At 40.3% G+C, this 20430-nt stretch overlaps 1 protein-coding gene across 3 annotated transcripts in view; it reads right to left on the bottom strand.

Moving 5' to 3' along the window:
- Positions 1-1076: 1076 nt before the first annotated feature.
- Positions 1077-20430, bottom strand: part of LOC112252593 (phosphatidylinositide phosphatase SAC2) — a 32351-nt gene continuing 12997 nt past the window's right edge. The window contains exons 3-21 of one of the 3 annotated variants that reach the window (XM_024423977.2): positions 18707-18769; positions 18190-18326; positions 16591-16719; positions 16215-16400; positions 15999-16055; positions 12534-12732; positions 12214-12393; positions 11930-11997; positions 11665-11789; positions 10631-10708; positions 10346-10466; positions 10004-10132; positions 6585-6702; positions 5409-5607; positions 4796-4867; positions 4631-4704; positions 4254-4382; positions 4036-4123; positions 1077-3836 (exon numbers count right to left, since the gene is read on the bottom strand). In XM_024423977.2, the coding sequence (XP_024279745.1) occupies positions 2726-3836; positions 4036-4123; positions 4254-4382; positions 4631-4704; positions 4796-4867; positions 5409-5607; positions 6585-6702; positions 10004-10132; positions 10346-10466; positions 10631-10708; positions 11665-11789; positions 11930-11997; positions 12214-12393; positions 12534-12732; positions 15999-16055; positions 16215-16400; positions 16591-16719; positions 18190-18276 (3150 nt within the window). In that variant the 5' untranslated portion in view covers positions 18277-18326; positions 18707-18769 and the 3' untranslated portion in view covers positions 1077-2725. The remainder of the gene's footprint in view (positions 3837-4035; positions 4124-4253; positions 4383-4630; positions 4705-4795; positions 4868-5408; positions 5608-6584; positions 6703-10003; positions 10133-10345; positions 10467-10630; positions 10709-11664; positions 11790-11929; positions 11998-12213; positions 12394-12533; positions 12733-15998; positions 16056-16214; positions 16401-16590; positions 16720-18189; positions 18327-18706; positions 18770-20430) is intronic. The other 2 variants (XM_024423959.2, XM_024423968.2) reach the window with 2 other exon arrangements.

The raw sequence follows: 20430 nt of genomic DNA, 5'->3' as shown, positions 1-20430 counted from the left end.
GCCCATAGTGAACCTCATCAAAATCTGTCCTAAATTGCTAATATATGCATATTATTATTAATATTGGATAGAAAACACTCTGAAGTTTATAAAACCGTTTGAATTATGTCTGTGAGTATAACAGAACTCACAGGGCAGGCAATCTTCCAAACAAGTTTTGAAATCCTGAAAGTTGGGGCAACTTTGACGTCATCGCCCCCTCCCTTCCCAACAAGTTATGGATCTGTAAACACTTCCTACGTCTTCCACTAGATGTCCTCATTCAGTAGAAAGTGTAATGGAGCATTTGCTGTGAACTTTGACCTAATGGGAAGGAAAGTAGTTGGTGTCGCAAAAGGATTCCATTTTGTTGAGGCGCGTTTGCCTTTGAGTGCTTCGGCTGTTCCAATCAGCCCCAGATGAAAATGAATGATCCGGTTGGAATGCTATTGGATCTGTATGATTATAACATCCTGAAGATTGATTCTGCACTTAGTTTGACCAGTTTCTTCGACCTGTAATATGTCATTTGGAAGTTTTGATGCAAAGTTATCCTGGACCAGAAGTCATTTTTTGGGCATTTGAGCTGAAAGTGGAGCGCCGTCTCAGATTATTGCAATGTTAGGCTTTTTCCGTAACGTAAAAAAAAAATGTGACACAGCGGTTGCATTAAGAACCAGTGTATCTTTAATTATATGTAGAACATGTATCTTTAGTCAAAGTTTATGAGTATTTCAGTTATCTGGCGTAGCTTTCTATAATTCCTCCGGATATTTTGGAGGATTTTCTGAACATGGCGTCAATGTAAACCGAGATTTATGGATATAAAATGCATATTATCGAACAAAGCATAAATGTACTGTGTAACATGTCATATGACTGTCATCTGATGAAGATTTAAGAGGTTAGTGATTGATTTTTTTTTTATCCTGCTTTTGTGATTTTTATCTTTTGCTGGAAAAAATGGCTACGTTTTGTTGTGTTTTCGCCGTAAAACATGTAAAAAATCTGACACGCTGGGTAGATGAACAAGGTGTTTATCTTTCATTTGAGGTATTGGACTTGTTAATGTGTGGAGGTTAAATATTTCTAAAGAATATTTTTTTTTTTTTTTTGGGGAGTTCCCGTAGGGGAACCCCTCGCCTCAACAGGTCAAGTCATTTAAAAAAATCTCAAAGTTAGGGGTCAAAATTGTCATCAGTAAAGATAAAGTAATCAAAAGTGTTGTATTTGGTCCTATATTCCTAGCACGCAATGACAACATTAAGCTTGTGACTCAAACTTGTTGGGGGGGTATGATCGTAGGTCAAACCTTCTCACTCAAGATTCATTTCAGGATTAGCTGTAATCATGGTATCAAGTGGTGTTTAGAAACATATTCTATTCTTATTTACAAAAGTGACTCAATACATTATTTACCATTAATAATATGGGACCAAATACTAAACTTGACTACTTTATTTACAAGAATCTTTAGTGGAGTCAATTTTGAACACCACCTTTAGATCTTTTTATATTTACTTGTTTAAACAATCTATTTTCGGAGTAATTGTATTAATATCATTTCCCAAAAAATTGAGCATACAATATAGCTCAGTATTTTAATTATTTCACAGTCATTGCTCATCTTTATTAAAGTTGTCAATTTCTGACCCCACTGTATAACAATTTGTTTTGTGACAAAACAGAGTTAAATGCGATGGAAACCAATTTAGTTTAGGTTTTTTTCGGAACAGGAATGTAACCGCAAAAGTAATTTTTATGTGCACTACGTTATCATGCACAGCTTTTTATCCACAACAAGTCAATTTGATGGAAACATCTCTGGTGGGAAAATGAGAATATTGTTTTTAATGCAGATTTTTGAATATTCGCATGAAAATCTGTCACCAATTTGATGGAAACTGAGCTACTGATCCCCATTTATCTAGAAGCTGTATGTTTGTTTTCTTACTAGCCTAGGGTAGGTCTAATATCTAACATTGAGCTGCCCTTTGAAAATCAATAGGGACATTTGGTCGGATACTTCTACTAATGTTTTTGAAACAGAGCTATGAACTAGGCCTATATCACAAACGCCAATAGGTGCACTGCACCTATGGAATCACTTAAGTAATCAATTCAGAGCTCATCTCTCAACATGCACTGGATATTGCCTACCTTACCTAATTCAGTTATCAACAATAGCCTGACATGCAAATGTAGCTGGAAAATCAACTGAAAGGAATGCTTCAGTCTTTGTCGAGCAAAACACGACAACGAAGGTACTACGCTGCGTACAGAGTACAGACCCACTTGCGCACTCAACACATTGAAATATGTAGAGTTTCCTTGTATTTGGGTGGGAAATTGAAACGAGGTGTAGCTATTGCCTTTTTCTGTTTGAGTCTTATGAAAGAATGTTGTCTGTTTGCTGCTTTTCATTAAATCATTTCATTTTCTTTAGGCTATGGTTAGTTCAATTAGTTCATATTGGCAGAATATAATGCTTTGCGGTAGTCGGAAAGGAATTGCATTAGGATTAAGTACGCCGTGTATTGAGCTGGGGTATTATATACTACACAACACTGGCTGTAAACATGGTCAGGTCAACTACAAGGGGAATTGAAGAGCAGGGTTCTTAGTCAAGTCAGTGTGGGTCCCTTCTTGTGCAAGCTTATGCTACTGCTAGCTACTGTACTGGAAGTCACAATACTATACTACTAACTGTCCAAAATCCTGCTTAGAGGCTGCAACTTTAGAAGTGCTAGATCTGTATGATCCTCGTCTGGCACTGTGTAAACATTGCCTTCAGCTCTTTCTCTTGTGTCTCATTGAGACCGCCCATTTCTGGCTCTGGGCTTTTCTGCACCTTTGCCACGGCAAAGTTGATGCCTTGGGTAAGTCCGGCCTGGGTCAGGCTGGCCACCTGCACCATTGAGCTCTTGATCTTGGCAAAGGGGGAGACCACTCGGCTGCTGTTGCCGTCGGCGGGCAAGGGGCCCAGGCTGCCCTCCATGTGAGAGCCCAGACTCTTCTGGGAGCTGCCAGAAGCTGCCGAGCTGAGCTTCTGGGCAGTCAGGAGATTGGGTCTGGAGGTAACATCTAGCTGGGATGGCCTGGAAGGGAGCTGGAGCTCTTTCGCCTGCATCTTCTGATCTGAACCTGGGTGCTCGTCTGGGGCCAGGGGACCTTTAGCATGTGAAGGGACATGTGGGTTCTGTGTTGGGACGCCACCAGTCATCTGCTCCCCGAATACCTCCACAGGTTTGGTCTGCGCATCTTGGATGAATTGGTGGCAATAGGCATCAATGGGCGTTCCAAAGTCTATCAGGATGGCCTCCTCACCCTCTGAGGTAGCGTCGGGAGACTGGTCTTCAGGACCGGCTAGAGCCGGAGCCCCCTGTTTACTGTCACAGCCAGTGACTCTGATGTTAAGCTCCACGCTGCCTAGCCGAGGAGCTGATGCCACGATGCCGCAGCTGGGCAGCACATAGTCTACATTTTCCAAGGAGCCGGCGCGCAGGTGTTCATCCGAGTTGTACGAATCTGAGTCGGACGACATCTCTGAGTGGTTGTCACAGAGGTCCTTCAGAGCCGGGCCGGTGTTTGCCCCCTCAGAGGTCTCCAAGCTGCTGTCAGACTTCCAGAGGGTGATCCCAATGGTGGGCTTCAGGAAGTTCACGTCGGGCTTAGTGGAGAAGGTGTTGCCCAGCCTCCCCTTGAAGGAGCCCATGTTGACATTGGACTTCTTCACCCTCTGGTTGAGAGAGGAGAACTTGTTGAGGAGGAAGCTCTTTCCCTGAGCCAGACCAGAGCTGCCAAGGACCTGGTCAGGGTGTCTGCCCATGATGTCCTCGTGAGGTTTACTGTGCCTTCTGAAACAAATGGATTGACAATATAGTCTAGTATTTTATCCAGGGCTTCTATTCATAGTGCCAATGTCATGTCAATGAGATTTTGTTCTAGAACTGTAAAAGGGCTAGTATAGGCATACTGCACAAGTGTAAAATACAGTAACTATGAGAGAAGAATATTCTGAAGATCTAGAAAGAGTGATAATGAATTCCAACTCACCTCTCCAGTTTCTTTTCAATCACCTGCATGTCAAGTCCCATGGCTTGCTTTGTTATGCAAAGCATCTCAGCTATGCACTGTAACGTGTCTGAAATATAATGAATCATTCCCACAATGGGAGGTCAGGACAAGGAATTCAAGTAATTTTGTGGCTATACGGGCAGTGTGCTTCCAGTCTATTTATTAAAAAAAAAAAAAATCTGGTAATCTTCCCATACCTTTACCGTCATCCTCAGGATTCCTTGTGACAGCCCTCAGTGTGTGAAAATACCCACTTGTCTCCTCATTCTTGTAGTGTAGACGCATACAGCAGAATTTGGGCTTCCCGAACAGAGTAGGTTCTGGGCCTAAAAAAGAACAGGACATGTTGCGAGCTTTATTGATGCATTACTTAGATGTTTGTGGTAAATCAAAAACAGTAGTTGCATCATTCAGAATTTGTGTACAATGAATGAAAACCATGCCCAAAGTGTGTGCTTAGTAGATTTACAGTGTAAAATAAATCTTGAAGCTGTGAAGGACTGATTTCGACTCTGTCTACACTTTGGAATTTTCACTTTGTGAAGCTATATTCCCCTTAAGGGAAAACACTCACCTATTTCAATCTTTTCCAAACCCTCCAAGTTGAGGCGCTGGTACTGATTGACTTTGTCAGCTTCCTCATCATAGCTGTAAAAACAAAAGCAAAAAAAAAAAACGATGACATAATGAACAGCTAAAACATGTAATTGACTCTTCTGTAATAAATGTAGGCACTTACTATGCAATGTAATATGCACTGTTGGATAACAGCAGGAGAACATCCACGTCTTTGCTGGTTGCGTCAATAAGGCTGATGAGTAGAAAAAAATGTGACAATGAGCTTTCTACATGAACAATTTGTTGAGGAACAAACACTTTCAAGGTGTTGATTTTGAAGTGCATCTTAATTTCCCCTGAGGAAATAAATAAAGCTGCATTTAATTGATGCACACTAACAGTGTTGGGAGAACAAACACTATGAGAGCCAACTCATGAAAGGATTCAGTCAATGAAAAAAAATAGCTAAATGCAATTTCTCAAGCAATATTTTTGCTAGGACTGTCTGGGAGTGGGACCTAATTGGAGGAGCCTAATAGGAGGGATGTGTAACCTGAAAATTAGCTGTTATTGACAGAGAGGAGTGCAAACTCTCTTTGTTATATGTCTATTAACTTAAAAACCCCACCCAACCAAATAAGCTGAAATTACAGGCGATCTTTTCAAATAGCTCTTACACAAAAAGTGTATTATCATGATGTGGAAATATATAAAAAACACAGGCAAATCATGTTTTTGACTGCACTGCCCCTTTAAGTTTAGAGTTGTGATTTGTGGATGGTTCCAGCACCAACCTCATGTCACAGTCGATGAGGGCCCAGCCACCATGGAACTTCTCGTCGTCGGGCAGCAGTAGCTGCATGTAAGTCTGTAGCAGGAGGCTGACCTGCTCCTGGGTTACTCTCTGGCTCTCCTGCTCCTTCTCCTCATGCTCCTTCTCCTTACTGAAAATGGAGTACAGGTCCTCTGTCACAGGATGGCCCATCATCAGGTCTAGAGAGAGAGGTGGGAGGGAAGAACGATTGAGTCACGGTTTTAAGACTAAACAAATGAGGGTGGAACCCATTTTTATAACACTTTACTTAGAGCCTGCAGGTATAATGCTATTTAACTTGTTATAAGCATACACTACCATTTAAAAGTTTGGGGTCACTTAGAAATGTCCTTGTTTTTGAAATAATTTTTTTTTTTTTGGTCCATTTAAAATAACATAAAATTGATCAGAAATACAGTGTAGACATTGTTAATGTTGTAAATGACTATTGTAGCTGGAAACAGCAGATTTTGTTACGGAATATCTACAGAGGTCCATTATCAGCAACCATCACTCCTGTGTTCCAATGGCACGTTGTGTTAGCTAATCCAAGTTTATCATTTTAAAGGGCTAATTGATCATTAGAAAACCCTTTTGCAATTATGTTAGCACAACTGAAAACTGTTGCACTGATTAAAGAAGCAATAAAACTGGCCTTTTTAGACTAGTTGAGTATCTGGAGCATCAGCATCCAGGATACTGCTTCTTTAATCAGCACAACAGTTTTCAGCTGTGCTAACAATTTCAAAAGGGTTTTCTAATGATCATTTAGCCTTTTAAAATTATAAACTTGGATTAGCTAACACAACGTGCCATTGGAACACAGGAGCGATGGTTGCTGATAATGGACCTCTGTAGATATTCCATTAAAAATCTGCCGTTTCCAGCTACAATAGTCATTTACAACATTAACAATGTCTACACTGTATTTCTGATCAATTTGATGTTATTTTAATGGACAAAACATTTGGACAAGGACATTTCTAAGTGACCCCAAACTTTTGAACGGTAGTGTATATATTTTGTTTTCCTGACACACAATGATATGATTAATAACACATAAGGGGATCATGCATGCTCATTACACGTCTTAGAATGAATTACAACTACATCATACCTGCAGGCTTTAAGTAAAGTATTACAGGTCACTTCTTACCAATGACTGCTTGTCTGTATGCGTCCCTGAAGCGGTTCAGATAGTAGCGGTTGGCTGAGTTCACGCCATCTTTCATCACCCCAGCCAGTTTTCTCTCCCCCGTTCTGGTGAAGTCTCCCTGTATATGGGATTACAGACAGAGGATGTCAAAAACAAGCAAGATATTGCACAGTCAATGTCTGATCCATTCCACAAAAGTAGTAGGCTGGAAAAGGATTTTATACTCTTCATGATTTAGGACTATGTAGTGTAAACACTTGGCTGTTATTGGTTTTATTGAGGAAAAGTTTTATTTCCTCTAACCAGATTTCCATCCAACATTTTGATGTGAATAAAGTACATGCCGAATAAAAATCTAACATCAGGCCTGATGGAAACAGCTAATTTGATCGGTAAACTTTTCAAATGTCAACTAGATTCAGCCATGGGCCAATTTTTTTATTGAGCGGATGGTTGGGGGCCGCAAGAAGCATGAACAGCATGACTAAAACAATAATTTCAAACCTTGATTACGTTTGGGGACATTGCCCTGCGTAGGGTGCCGTCTTTCAGATGGGACGTTAAAACAGTCCTGACTCTCTGTGGTCATTCAAAATCCCATGGAACTTATTGTAAGATTAGGGGTATTCACCCCTGTATCATGGCTAAATTCCCAACCTGACCACATTCCATCATTGTCACCTAATCATCCCCCTCATTCCTAATTGGCATATATCCCTCCTCACCTCTCCACCTGATAGCTGATGTGTGGTGAGCATTCTGGCACAAAATTTGTTGCCATGCATCACAGAGGTGGGTGCTACACATTGATGGTGGATGAGGCGAGTTTCCCCCACCCTATGTAAAGCACTCTGAGTACCTCAGTTGCTAGAAAAGCATTATATAAATCCAGTCAATTATTATTAAATTATTATTTCTATTCGGTCACATCTCTTATGCGTGGGAATAATTGGGAACAGATTTCCAAAATTACAATCACTTGGAGCTGATTTCCTGGTATTTTTACAGTAATATGCACAACAATAAATTCCAAATACAATTAATAAATAACAAAATGTTGCTCAGAAAACTTGGGGCCAATTAAAACCTACCCCGGGGGCCGCCAGTTGGGGAACCCTGCAATATACGCTAGAAAAAGGAGGGATATTTTTGTGTCTAAAATTAATTATGCCATGATATCGAAGTAATGATGGCTATTATATTGTGTGGCCCTCCCAGTATGACTCAGAAAAGCATAACATTTATAGGCTACAAATTAAATAAGTTATGATGAATTTTACAGGCTGGTGAAAATGCAAGGTGATGAGAGCTTGATGCTCCTTTCCAATAAATATCGAGGGTCTTATTCTGGTGACATGATGATCGATGCTTGGTTGCCGTTTGACAAATAAAAATAATCTTCCTCTTTTGTCCATAATAATTTCATGTAGGCTATACCTACACTGTATATGTGAGCTGCTCGCTAGAGCGCACTTGCCAATACCAGAGTGGGCACAATCGCTGTACAATGCCATTTTTTGTAACAAAACATCAGCAGAGTTGAAAATCTGATGGAAAAACATTTTACTTATGTAATTATTCTGTACATGGGAATTTAACCGCAAAAGTTATTTTTATGTGCACTACGTCATCACGCACAGCATTTTATCCGCAACAAGACAATTTGACAGAAACATCGCCAGTGGGAAAATGCACATATCATTTTTATGCAGATTTTTGACTATTTGCATGAAAATCTGTAACCAATTGACTGTGATATGTGGTTGTCTTACCTAGCTCCTAGATGACTGCACTAATTAAGTCACTCAGTGTAAGAGTCTGCTAGATTACAAAAAATGGCAAATGTAATGCCATGGTTGAGGCATATTTTTTTATTTATCTAACCTTTATTTAACTAGGCAAGTCAGTTAAGAACAAACTCTTATTTACAATGACAGCCTACACCAGCCAAACCTGGACCAATTGTGCGCCGCCCTATGGGACTTTCAATCACGGCAGGTTGTGATACAGCCTGCACTAATCTAAAAGAAAGTGGGGGGAAAAAGTTGTAGGACTCTTCTTTACTTTCTACATCCTCCTGGTGTACTTTTCTTCCTGGATATTTCCAAGTCGACATACACCGAGTGTACAAAACATTAGGAACAACTTCCTAAAATATACACTACCGTTCAAAACTTTGGGGTTACTTAGATATTTCTTTGTTTTTGAAAGAAAAGCACATTTTTTGTCCATTAAAATAGCATCAAATTGGTCAGAAATACAGTGTAGACATTGTTAATGTTTTAAATGACTATTATTTTTTATGGACAATCTACATAGGTGTACAGAAGCCCATTGTCAGCAATCATCACTCCTGTGTTCCAGTGGCACATTGTGGCACATTGTGTTAGCTAATCCAAGTGTATCATTTTAAAAGGCTAATTGATCATTAGAAAACCCTTTTGCAAATATGTTAGCACAGCTGAAAAATGTTGTCCTGATTAGAGAAGCAATAAAACTGGCCTTCTTTAGAATAGTTGAGTATCTGGAGCATCAGCATTTATGGGTTCAATTTCAGGCTCAAAATGGCCAGAAACAAAGAACTTTCTGAAACTTGTCAGTCTATTTTTGTTCTGAGAAATAGATGGCATCATGAGGTAGGACAATTATGTGGATATATTGAAGCAAAGTCTCAAGACATCAGTCAGGAAGTTAAAGCTTGGTCGCAAATGGGTCTTCCAAATGGACAATTGACCCCAAGCATACTTCCAAAGTTGTGACAAAATGGCTTGAGGACAACCATGTCAAGATATTGGAGTGGCCATCACTAAGCCCTAACCTCAAGCCTATAGAAAATTTGTGGGCAAAACTGAAAAAGTGTGTGTGACCAAGGAGGCTTACAAACCTGACTTGGTTACACCAGCTCTGTCAGGAGGAATGGGCCAAAATTCACCCAACTTATAGTGGGAAGCTTGTGGAAGGCTACCCAAAACGTTTGACCCAAGTTAAACAATTTAAAGGCAATGCTACCAAATATGAATTGAGTGTATGTAAACTTCTGACCCACTGGGAATGTGATGAAAGAAATAAAAGATTAAATAAATCATTCTGACATTTCACATTCTTAAAATAAAGTGGTGATCCTAACTGACCTAAAACAGGGAATTTTTACTGGGATTAGATGTCAGGAATTGTGAAAAATTGAGTTTAAATGTATTTGGCTAAGGTGTATGTAAACTTCCAACTGTAGTTGGCTACTGGCCCAATGCTCTTAACCACTAGGCTGTCTGCCTCCCTCATTTCTAGTTTAATTACTTGATCAGTTTGGAGTGGAGGCATACTAACTGAGGAGTAACAGGACAATATCCTGTTGGCAGATGCAAACCGAATATAGCAAACCTAATATTAGCTTAAAACTTTACACATGCTAATGATTTTACCTTGAGGGCGGCTGTGCCGGCGTACTGTCTGCTGATGGTGTCGCCGTTGTTGGCCCACATGACCTGGTAGATCCTGTAGCACTTGAGCGGCAGAGGCTGCTCAGGGGGCATCACACCTAGTTTCTTCAGCTGAGTGACGCAGAGACATAAAGCTAGGCATCAGTCACCATCGAATGTTTGCCAGAAAACTACACTTACAGGAGAATTCCACTGAAAAAGTTTAAATTTGATGTTTTATTCTTTACCTTTTCATATGTAATATGCCATCCATTACCACATTACTATGTCTACCATTACATCATCAGCTTTAAGTTGACATGTTCGAAGTAGGGGGAATATCACCTGTGCCTCCATTACTGCACGAGCTATGGCAGCCTGGACTACATTGGTCCTGTCCAGACAGTCCATGCAGTTGACCCGGAAAATGCCCTCCTGATGGCAGATGACTCCTGCCTGGTCCACCCTGACAGAGGAACATTCACTGTGTGATGCACTGCATGTAGATATGGAGCTTCTGATCAACATGTGCAATCAATTACTGATTCATTCAAGATTTTTACTTGCCCTAAAAAAAGTCTGTTAAGGTTGGCAATAACACACTCCCACACGCACCACACACACACTTACCAGCCCCATCTCATGTCTGCGATAATATCAGAGATGGCATCTGTCAGCGTTTGCACATTCTCAAACTTCATACCTCGACTGAGAAGACAAAAGACCAATTAAAATACAGGGGAAGTGCATACTATAATAAAAAAATAAATACAATAATTGTAGTTTAGGTTATTCTTTGCTTATTAGAGTTACTTATTATACTGAACAAAAACATAAAATGCAACAATTTCCCCAAAAATTGTGAATTACAGTTCAAACAAGGAAATCAAACAATTTAAATAAATTGACCCCAAGCATACCCCAAGTCCCTATGAATTTTACATGAATGGGCAGGGGCACAGCAATGGGTGGACCTGGGAGGACATAGGCCCACCCACTGGGGGGCCAGGCCCAGCCAGTCAGAATTAGTTTTCCCCCATAAAAGAGCTTTATTACAGACAGAAATACTCCTCAGTTTCATCAGCTGTCCGGGTGGCTGGTCTCAGATGATCCCGCGGGTGAAGAAGCCGAAAGTGGAGGTCCTTGGCTGGCGGGGTTACACGCGGTTGTATGACTGGTTGGACGTACTGCCAAATTCTCTAAAATGGCGTTGGAGGTGGCTTATCATAGAGAAATGAACATTCCATTCTGGCAAGAGCTCTGGTGGACATTCCTGCCGTCCGCATGCATATTGCACTCTCACTCAAAACTTGAGACATCTGTGCCATTGTGTTGTGTGATAAAACATTTTAGAGAGTGGCCTTTTATTGTCCCCAGCACCTGTGGTGCACCTGTGTAATGACCAGGATGTTTAATCATCTTCTTGATATGCCAAACCTGTCAGGTGGATGGATTATCTTGGCAAAGACACAGATGTAAACAAATTCGTGCACAAAATTTGAGGGAAATAAGCTTTTTGTGCATGTGGAAAAATGTCTGGGATCTTTTATTTCAGCTCATGAAACATGGGATCAACACTTTACATGTTGTGTTTATATTTTGGTTCAGTATTAAATGACCTGTGCAGCCAAGAGCTGATTGTTTCTGTGTATCAATTTTCTTACCAGTGCTCATGGAAGTCAAAAGAGACATATGTAAGGTTAGGATTGTTGTACAGAAGGACTTGTTTGAGATATGCATCGCCAATAATCTTCTCACGCCCACTTTGGTCCACTAAGTTTATGATGACCTGTCAAAACATAGTTGCAAATTGCATCAACTTTACTATAATGATAAGTCTTTACGTAGATAAGTCTAAGTTAAACGAAAACTCAAGCTTTGGTAGTGATATCAAAGTAATGCCAATGCTGTCTGGCATACGATTCTCACCTGCTTCTTGTAAAGGTTGAGCTGCTCGTCAAAGTGAGCCGCAAAGTAAGGAATGGTCTCCTTTTCTCCTGAAAAGATGATTATAACATAACGGGAAAAAGTATATGATGGGGTCATATTCATTTTAGCTTGCCTAGTGTCCTGGGTGGGTGGAGTATTCATATTTAAGCCCATTGCATTAGTCATAAAAATACATTTCGGCCCACCCAGGGCACTGGACATGCTTAAACGAATGCACCCATTATTCCCAAGGCAGTATTTTGGATTGTAAATATCCCACTGACCTTTCTCTAGCCGAGGCCTGGGGTTGTAGCGGTAGCCTGCTTGGCTCCAGAAGACAGGCACCGAACCGCGGCTCTGCACAAAGGACAGTGAGTGGTTGTGCACGTGTATCAGCTGCTCTGTCTCCACAAAGTTAGCCACGTGTCCATCTGTGTCTACCCCTCTGCGTTTGTACCGCATCCCTTTGGGGAGAAGAAAACTATGATCATTAAATTCACCCTCCAATAATGATCAGAATTTAACTATGACTTAATCAAAGTGTTGCAAATAGACCCTAGCAATTTGGCCTGGGTGTCCATGACCTCTGACCTCTGCACTGTACCTGCACGGTGGCGACTGCGGCGGGAGATGAGGGCCACGGTGAAGCGCGGGTGGATGTCGTCCACGCAGGTGAGCTCCTGGAGCGGCGTATCGGGGCTGCTCTTCTCCTCCTCTGGGCTCTCGTTGTAATTCACTACCAGCTCCTGCACCTGCACAAAGCCCTGAATGATGGGTGTCACCCAGAAGTCCACCTCTGGAACCTGCAACACAACAAGAAAAGTTACAACTCTGTACAGTGATGCTAACTTTAGATGTATAAAGATGGAATGCAGTAGTTCAGTATACAGTACCAGTCAAAAGTTGACACACCTACTCATTCAAGGGTTTTTCTTTATTTTTACTATTTTCTACATTGTAGAATAATAGTGGAGACATCAAAACTATGAAATAACACATTTGGAATCATGTAGTAACCACAAAAAAAGTGTTACACAAATTAAAATATATTTTATATTTGAGATTCTTCAAAGTAGTCACCCTTTGCCTTGATGACAGCTTTGAACACACTCAACCAGCTTCATGAGGTATGGAATGCATTTCAATTAACAGGTGTGCCTTGTTAAAAGTTAATTTGTGGAATTTCTTTCCTTAATGTGTTTGAGCCAATCAGTTGTGTTGTGACAAGGTAGGGGTGGTTTACAGAAGATAGCCCTATTTGGTAAAAGACCATATTATGGCAAGATCAGCTCAAATAAGCAAAGAGAAATGACAGTCCAAGTTCATTAGAGTTAACTGCACCTCAGATTGCAGCCCAAATAAATGCTTCAGAGTTCAAGTAATAGACACATCAACATCAACTGTTCAGAGGACACTGCATGAATCAGGCTTTCATGGTCAAATTGCTGCAAAGAAACCACTACTAAAGGACACCAATAAGAAGAGACTTGCTTGGGCCAAGTATTCTGTCCTTTGGTCTGATTCAAAATGTGAGACTTTTGGTTTCAACCATTGTGTCTTTGTGATACGCAGAGTAGGTGAACAGAGGATCTCCGCATGTGTGGTTCACACCGTGACGCATGGAGAAGGAGTGATGGTGCTTTGCTGGTAACACGGTCTGGGATTTATTTAGAATTCAAGGCACACTTAACCAGCATGGATACCACAGCATTCTGCAGCTATACACCATCCCATCTCATTTGTGCTTAGTGGGACTATCATTTGTTTTTCAACAGGACAATGACCCAAAACACACCTTCAGGCTGTGTAAGGGCTATTTGACCAAGGATAGTGATGAGTGCTGCATCAGATGACCTGGCCTCCACAATCACCCGACGTCAACCCAACTGATGGTTTGGGTTGAGTTGGACCGCAGACTGAAGGAAAAGCAGCCACATGCTCAGCATATGTGGAAACTCATTCAAGACTGTTGGAAAATCATTCCTCATGAAGCTGGTTGAGAGAATGCCAAGAGTGTGCAAAGCTGTAATCAAGGCAAAGGGTGGCTACTTTGAAGAATCTAAAATATATTTTGATTTGTTTAACACTTTTTGGGTTACAACATGATTCCATGTGTTATTTCATAGTTTTGATGTCTTCATTATTATTCTAGAAAATAGTAGAAGAAAAAAAGAAAAATAAAGGAAAAATAAAGAAAAACCTTAAATAAGTAGGTGTGTCCAAACCTTTGGCTGGTACTGTATATTTAACATTGATTAAAAGGAGTATGATTGCTATCCGTTCAAATCACTCCAATAATACCTGCCACTAAGTGTTTCCTTGCTAGAACATTTCCCTATTGTTCAGATAGGGTTCTGCAGAAGCGTTCAGTGTCACACCAGTGCACCATGACCGTCTGTACTTTTATACAGATCCTTCGGAAAGTATTCAGATCCCTTGACTTTTTCCGAATTTTGTGACGTTACAGCCTTACTCTGAAACGGATAATTTTTTATTTATTGCCCTCGCCAATCTACACACAATAACTCATAACAAAGCAAAAAAATAGGTTTAAAATGTTTTGATATTTTATTAAAAATAAAAAAACAGAAATATTACATTTACATAAGTATTCAGACCGTTTACTCAGTACTTTGTTGAAGCACCTTAAGCAGCGATTACAGACTCGAGTCTTGGGTATGACACTACAAGCTTGGCACACCTATATTTCGGGAGTTTCTCCCATTCTTCTCTGCAGATCCTCTCAAGCTCTGTCAGATTGGATGTGGAGCGTCGCTGCACAGCTATTTTCAGGTCTCGCTAGAGATGTTCCATCGATCGGGTTCAAGTCCGGGCTCTGGCTGGGCCAGTCAAGGACATTCAGAGACTTGTCCCGAAGCCACTCCTTCATTGCCTTGGCTGTGTGCTAAGGATCGTTGTCCTGTTGGAACGTGAAACTTTGTCTGAGGTCCTGAGCACCCTGGAGCAGGTTTTCATCAAGAATCTCTCTGTACTTTGCTCCGTTCATCTTTCCCTTGATCCTGACTAGTATCAAAGTCCCTGCCGCTGAAAAACATGCCCACAGCATGATGCTGCCACCACGCTTCACAGTAGGGATGGTATTGGCCAGGTGATGAGCGGCGCCTGGTTTCCTCCAGACGTGCCTCTTGGCATTCAGGCCAAAGAGTTCAATCTTGGTTTCATCAGACCAGAACATATTGTTTCTTATGGTCGGAGTGTCCTTTAGTTGCCTTTTGGGAAACCCCAAGCGGGTTTTCATGTGCCTTTTACTGAGGAGTTGTTTCTGTTGGGCCACTCAACTATAAAGGCCTGATTTGTGGAGTGCTGCAAAGATGGTAGGGTCTCCCCAGGGTCTCCCATCTCCACAGGGTATCTCTGGAGCTCTGTCACATTGGCCATCGGGTTCTTGGTCATCTCTCTTACCAAGGCCCTTCTCCCCCGGTTGCTCAGTTTGGCCGGGCAGACTGCTCTAAGAGTCAAACTTCTTCCATTTAAGAATGGTGGAGGCCACTGTGTTCTTGGGGACCTTCAATGCTGCAGACATTATTTGGTACCCTTCAGATCTGTACCTCTAAACTATCCTGTCTCGGAGCTCTAAGGACAATTCCTTTGACCTCATGGTTTCGTTTTTGCTCTGACGTGCACTGTCAACTGTGGGACCTTATATGGACAGGTATGTGCCATTCCAAATCATGTCCAATAAATTAAATTTACCACAGGTGGACTCCAATCAAGTTGTAGAAACATCAAGGATGATTAATGGGAACAGGATGCACCTGAGCTCAATTTCAAGTCTCATAGCAAAGGGTCTGAATACATATGTAACTAAGGTATTTCTGTTTAAAAATATATATAAATTTGCCAACATTTCTAAAAACCTGTTTTCGCTTTGTCATTATCCCGAAGCTAGTCCTGCTTTGAGGATTTTTTTATTTTAATAAGGCTGTAATGTAACAAAATGTGGAAAAAGATAATGGGTATGAATACTTTCCGAATGCACTGTATCTGACAATTCACAAATTAATACCTAGTCTATCCATTCCTGTCAAACCAGTCTTGAAATACAGACCTGCAGATCAATTAGCTCCTGGACCATGTGTTTGTTCCAGAAGAATCTGTCATCCACCTTGAAGAGGAAAATAACTATTATCAGTCAAACACAATTACTTTATTTTAATTATTTAAGCTTGGTTAAACTTATCTTAAAAGACAGGAAATGTGTGGTAAAATACTACTGTACTTAGACCAGGCATCTCAAACTTTGAGTGTAGTAATAACCACTTACCTGTTTCCATTGGGGTAAGTTGGACTTTTCTGTGTCTCCCTGCCGCTGCACAGTGTTGGTGAGGTCATAAGTCATGCTGTAGTAGAAGGAATCGGAGTCCATGAATATCTTGTACAGCTCGTCGAGCAGCCGCCTCTCGAGACGTTCCTTCTCTTTGTTTTCCTTGACCTGAAAGGCAGGGGAATACTGGGTGGTGGACATGGACAGGGATGGTATTAAATTGTCAAAATAATATAGAAAAATAACTAACAAATAAACTATAAATGAAAAAAAATAATAATAATAAAAGCAAATGTACCAATTTAAAAAATGTACAAGAGGCATGTAAGATGATAAAACACAGGATATCTGAGCACAGAACTACAAATTCTATAACCTTTTTCTTAGTGGGAGCCCCAACATTGGACTTGATCTGACTCAGAGTTTTCATCAGGTACTTCGACTCATCTGGAGACGGTGCAAGCTTCTCTGGCTTGTCGATCCCAAAGTGATGCTTCTTACAAAGCTAAAAGAAAAAGGACAGACTTTCTTTTCCACTTTCTATCAAAATTGTACATTGCTAACATACCAGCATCATCATCCCCTGTAGTGATGTGTTACAGGAATTTAAAAATTAACTCTGAGAAATACGCTCACTTTTCCAACCCATCTGAAGGCAGAATTTGAATAAAATTGTTCTTAACTGACTTGCCTAGTTAAATAAATGTTCAATTACACATTTAAAAATGACCCTTAATTCAGATCAGCTTAGGCTAATTGAGTATACCAAAGCATTCTGAATTGACCCCAACACTATAAGACTTCCTCATAATTTAGTTAATGATTAAAGTTTTCCAAATATATTTACAGGGAATGATAGACAATTGGGATCATACTGGTAGACATGTCTACGAGGTTGATTGACAGCTAATCACTATGGTGTCTTTGAGTTAATTGGTTCAGTCTCAATGTGATTGCTAGCTAATTATATCAATTCAAAGCTACTCGCTACCAACAGTCAAAAACATCCAAAACAAGTGGTTCAGAAAACTCTAAAACAACTTCACAGGGCTACTGAATTCCTAGACGGGATGGAATAATAATTCTGTGGTATGGACAGTATGTAGGGCTAGGTTCTAGAAACACACCAGAGGCATGATTATCCTGTTTACTGGAAATGTTTCACTTACTTTCTCATGATCAGTATCATCATCATGGCTCACCTGTAAGACTGGCATCTAAGCAAAATCCCAATTTCTCTGAGATCATTTAGCAAAATCACATTACTTTGGTTCTAATTAAACAATTCTGATTAACATTGGCAATGCAGAAAAATAACACTAATGTAGTGTACCTTGGATGTTCATCTTACAAGGTGATTAATTGGACTCAATCAAGGTGTCAATCAAAACAGGGCAATTGAGATACTTACTAGAAACATTGAAATGAAATCATAAAATTGAAAAACACTAAGGGTAGCCTAGATTATAGCGGCAAGCTATGGTTTTCATCTCATCATGGCTGCATCCTAGATTAAAGAAAGATGCACTATGCAGAAATCTCTACACCATTTCCTGGTTGCTAAAATTCTAATAGTTTGACGAATTTTAGTTTGTGACAAAACAAGAAAGTATAGTGTAGAGAAGCATTGTACCATCTATTGTATTTTCAGCTGTTTGAAGCTGGTGTACATAACCAAAGGTAAAAGCCATAAAAACGAAACTTAAGAACAGGAAGCATAGAAATAGAGCACATAGAGCATATCTACTGTTTCTTTCAATGAGAATGACAGCTCTATAAGACATTTCGATATGAATTTGGTCGGGTCGCCAAAAAAGCTACATATTGCAGCTTTAAAAAAGGAGACAATAGCACATCAGTGGCTACTTTAAAATGATTACCGCTGCATTTTCACACTTAACGTCACAGTACTGCTTGAATGCTCAGAGCTCCATTAACCTCAAAGATAAAACGTGCCTCACAGACAATCTCTCACCTCCAGCTCCAGATCCAGTGGCTCTTCCTCAGACAGAGGAATGACAGCTATCTTGGTGATCTTGTAGACTTTGTGGTCACCTGGCATCTGGCCAACCAGCGCTTTTTGGCGGATCAGTATGAGACCCAGAGGAAGATCTACCAACAAGAAGGGGTAAGGGGGACATCATCACAGGCACAGAATTCCACACATTCCATAAGGTTTGACTTCTAGGGTTGGGTGGTATCCAGACTTTCATATTGTCATATCATCCTTCTCTCACAGGAATTTACAGTATTACCAGTTTAGTATCCAAGGGTGCGCCAACACCCCCCCTAGCTAAATATGCTAACGAGCGTAAACTAAAATAAACGAATTGCAAATGACAGGCAATCCAAATCATAAAGTTACACATATATAGGTAGGAGCTACCTAATATCAATTTTGGAGAGTTTGGACAGTTACAAGCGAATGTGAACGAGAGACATTGTGCAAAATAATTAAGTTGAGGCATGCTTATCTGATGGAAAAACAGTACTGGCTCTGTAGCAGCATGTGTATGTACAGGCTGTGTCTGTGTGAAGTCGCTAGGGCAACGGGCCTGCTCAGAGAACATGGGGGAGTAGCAAACAGGCAGAGTATGGAGAGGAGAAAAAAACAAGAAAATGAAGTTAGCAGTGGCAACTGTACAGATAAAGCCCTTTGGATGAGTTGACTTTTCAAACATGGCAGAAAGCTAACACAATATGATGCCACGTCATTAACTGAGCCACTTAGATAACTAGCAAGTTAAACTTGGGGGTCGCATTAACGCAGAATTCAGTGTTTTTCAAGCAAAGAAAAAGATAAAATATTTTATCAGCAGACAGTGCTCTGAGTAATGTGTAGCTACTTCTCCTGTGCTTTTCTCAGTGTAGCCAGCCTACTTCTCTCCAGGTAAAATGAAAGATTAACTTCAAACAAAAAATTAGGAAATGGAGCTACATTCTTTCTATGATAAACATTAGAAATATGATGGCCATGCATCGTTTCAACCTGGTCTCAGAGCATTTCATATTATTCTGCATATAAATCCGAGACACTCGTATGGTTACATAAGACAGATGGTTAGTTAAGGCAAAAACTAAAGTCGGGATGGATGGATGGGCGTATAATGTGAACGTCTAGCAACCCAAAGGTTACGAGTTTGAATCTCATCACGGACAACTTTAGCAACTTTTGAACTACTTACTACTTTTTAGCTACTTTGCAACTACTTAGTATGTTAGCTAACCATTCCCCTAAACATAACCTTAAACATAGCTAGGCAAGGAGTTAACATTAAACAAGCTAGCTAACGTTAGTCACCAAGCTAGAATTTAACATATTATACGTTATGCAAATTCATAACATACAATACGAATCGTAATTCATAGCATACGAAATGGGTGATGGCCATCTACAAATTAATACATACAGATGAAGTCAGAAGTTTACATACACATAGGATGGAGTCATTAAAGCTCATTTTTCAACCACTCCACAAATTTCTTGTTAACAAACTATAGTTTTGAAAAGTTGGTTAGGACATCTACTTTGTGCATGACACAGGTAAGTTTTCCAACAATTGTTTACAGACAGATTATTTCACTTATTCACTGTATCACAATTCAAGTGGGTCAGAAGTTTATTTACACTAAGTTCACTGTGCCTTTAAAGAGCTTGGAAAATTCCAGAAAATTATGTCATGGCTTTAGAAGCTTCTGATAGGCTAATTGACATCATTTGAATCAATTGGAGGTGTACCTGAGGATGTATTTCAAGGCCTACCTTCAAACTAATTTGCCTCTTTGCCTGACGTCATGGGAAAATCAAAAGAAATCAGCTAAGACCGCAGAATTGTATTTTTTTTAATCACAAGTCTGGTTCATCCTTGGGAGCAATTTCCAAATGTCTGAAGGTACCACGTTCATCTGTACAAACAATAGTACGCAAGTATAAACACCATCGAACCACGCAGCCATCATTCCGCTCAGGAAGGAGATGCGTTCCGTCTCCTAGAGATGAATGTACTTTGGTGCAAAAAGTGCAAATCAATCCCAGAACAACAGAAAAGGACTTTGTGAAGATGCTGGAGGAAACAGGTACAAAAGTATCTATACCCACAGTAAAACGAGTCCTTTATCAACATAACCTAAAAGGCTGCTCAGTAAGGAAGAAGCCACTGCTCCAAAACTGCCCTAAAAAATCCAGACTACAGTTTACAACTGCACATGGGGACAA

Source organism: Oncorhynchus tshawytscha, linkage group LG01, assembly GCF_018296145.1.
Source record: "Oncorhynchus tshawytscha isolate Ot180627B linkage group LG01, Otsh_v2.0, whole genome shotgun sequence".
NCBI classification, from domain to species: Eukaryota; Metazoa; Chordata; class Actinopteri; order Salmoniformes; family Salmonidae; genus Oncorhynchus; species Oncorhynchus tshawytscha.
The sequence above is the reverse complement of the archived record's forward strand: the minus strand, read 5'-3'. Positions and strand labels throughout refer to the sequence as shown.